The sequence below is a fragment of the Acanthisitta chloris genome, unplaced genomic scaffold, assembly GCF_000695815.1.
Source record: "Acanthisitta chloris isolate BGI_N310 unplaced genomic scaffold, ASM69581v1 scaffold30733, whole genome shotgun sequence".
Classification (NCBI taxonomy): domain Eukaryota; kingdom Metazoa; phylum Chordata; class Aves; order Passeriformes; family Acanthisittidae; genus Acanthisitta; species Acanthisitta chloris.
Window position 1 is genome coordinate 1 of NW_008664741.1, and position 504 is coordinate 504.

At 52.4% G+C, this 504-nt stretch overlaps 1 protein-coding gene across 1 annotated transcript in view; it reads right to left on the bottom strand.

Annotated features, from left to right (window-relative positions):
• Positions 1-206: 206 nt before the first annotated feature.
• CEP131 (centrosomal protein 131kDa) overlaps positions 207-504 on the bottom strand; it is a gene marked incomplete at its 3' end in the record, with an annotated part of 8,094 nt that continues 7,796 nt past the window's right edge. Inside the window, exon 16 of the mRNA XM_009071488.1 lies at positions 207-309. Coding sequence (XP_009069736.1) covers positions 207-309 — 103 coding nt within the window. The remainder of the gene's footprint in view (positions 310-504) is intronic.

Here is a 504-nt window from a genome sequence, read left to right on the forward strand (position 1 = left end):
CAGCTGGTGCAGGACACATCGACCCAACAAAAGGGGTTGGTAGGAAGGGAGGGCCCAGCACAGAGGGGTTTTCCTACCCTCTGGCATCTGCCCCACCAAAAAGAGGCAGCAGAACCTGCCCACACCAAGGACTTCTTCCCAAACTCCCCTGGACCGGCACAATGCAACCCCAGCACCAGGCTGGCTCCAAAGGAACCTGCCTGTACCTTTCACAGTGATTTCCTTGATCTTCTTGGTTTTCTCTTCCATCCACTTCTCCCGTCGGATTTTCTCGGTTGCACTCATCAGTTCCTTCAATTTCTTAATCTCCTGTTTTGGAAACAAATGGAAAAACTTCAGAATGAAATTACAAAGGAAACCCCTCAGGACTCTTGTGAGCCTGCTGTTGGGAAAGAAGCTGTGCACAGATGACTTGCATAGCCCCAGCCAGGTGTGTTCTCCCAGAGCAGCAGCTCTGTGTTCCCCCAGTTCCTTCTCCTCTCTCCAACAGCATGGGGGGAGGGA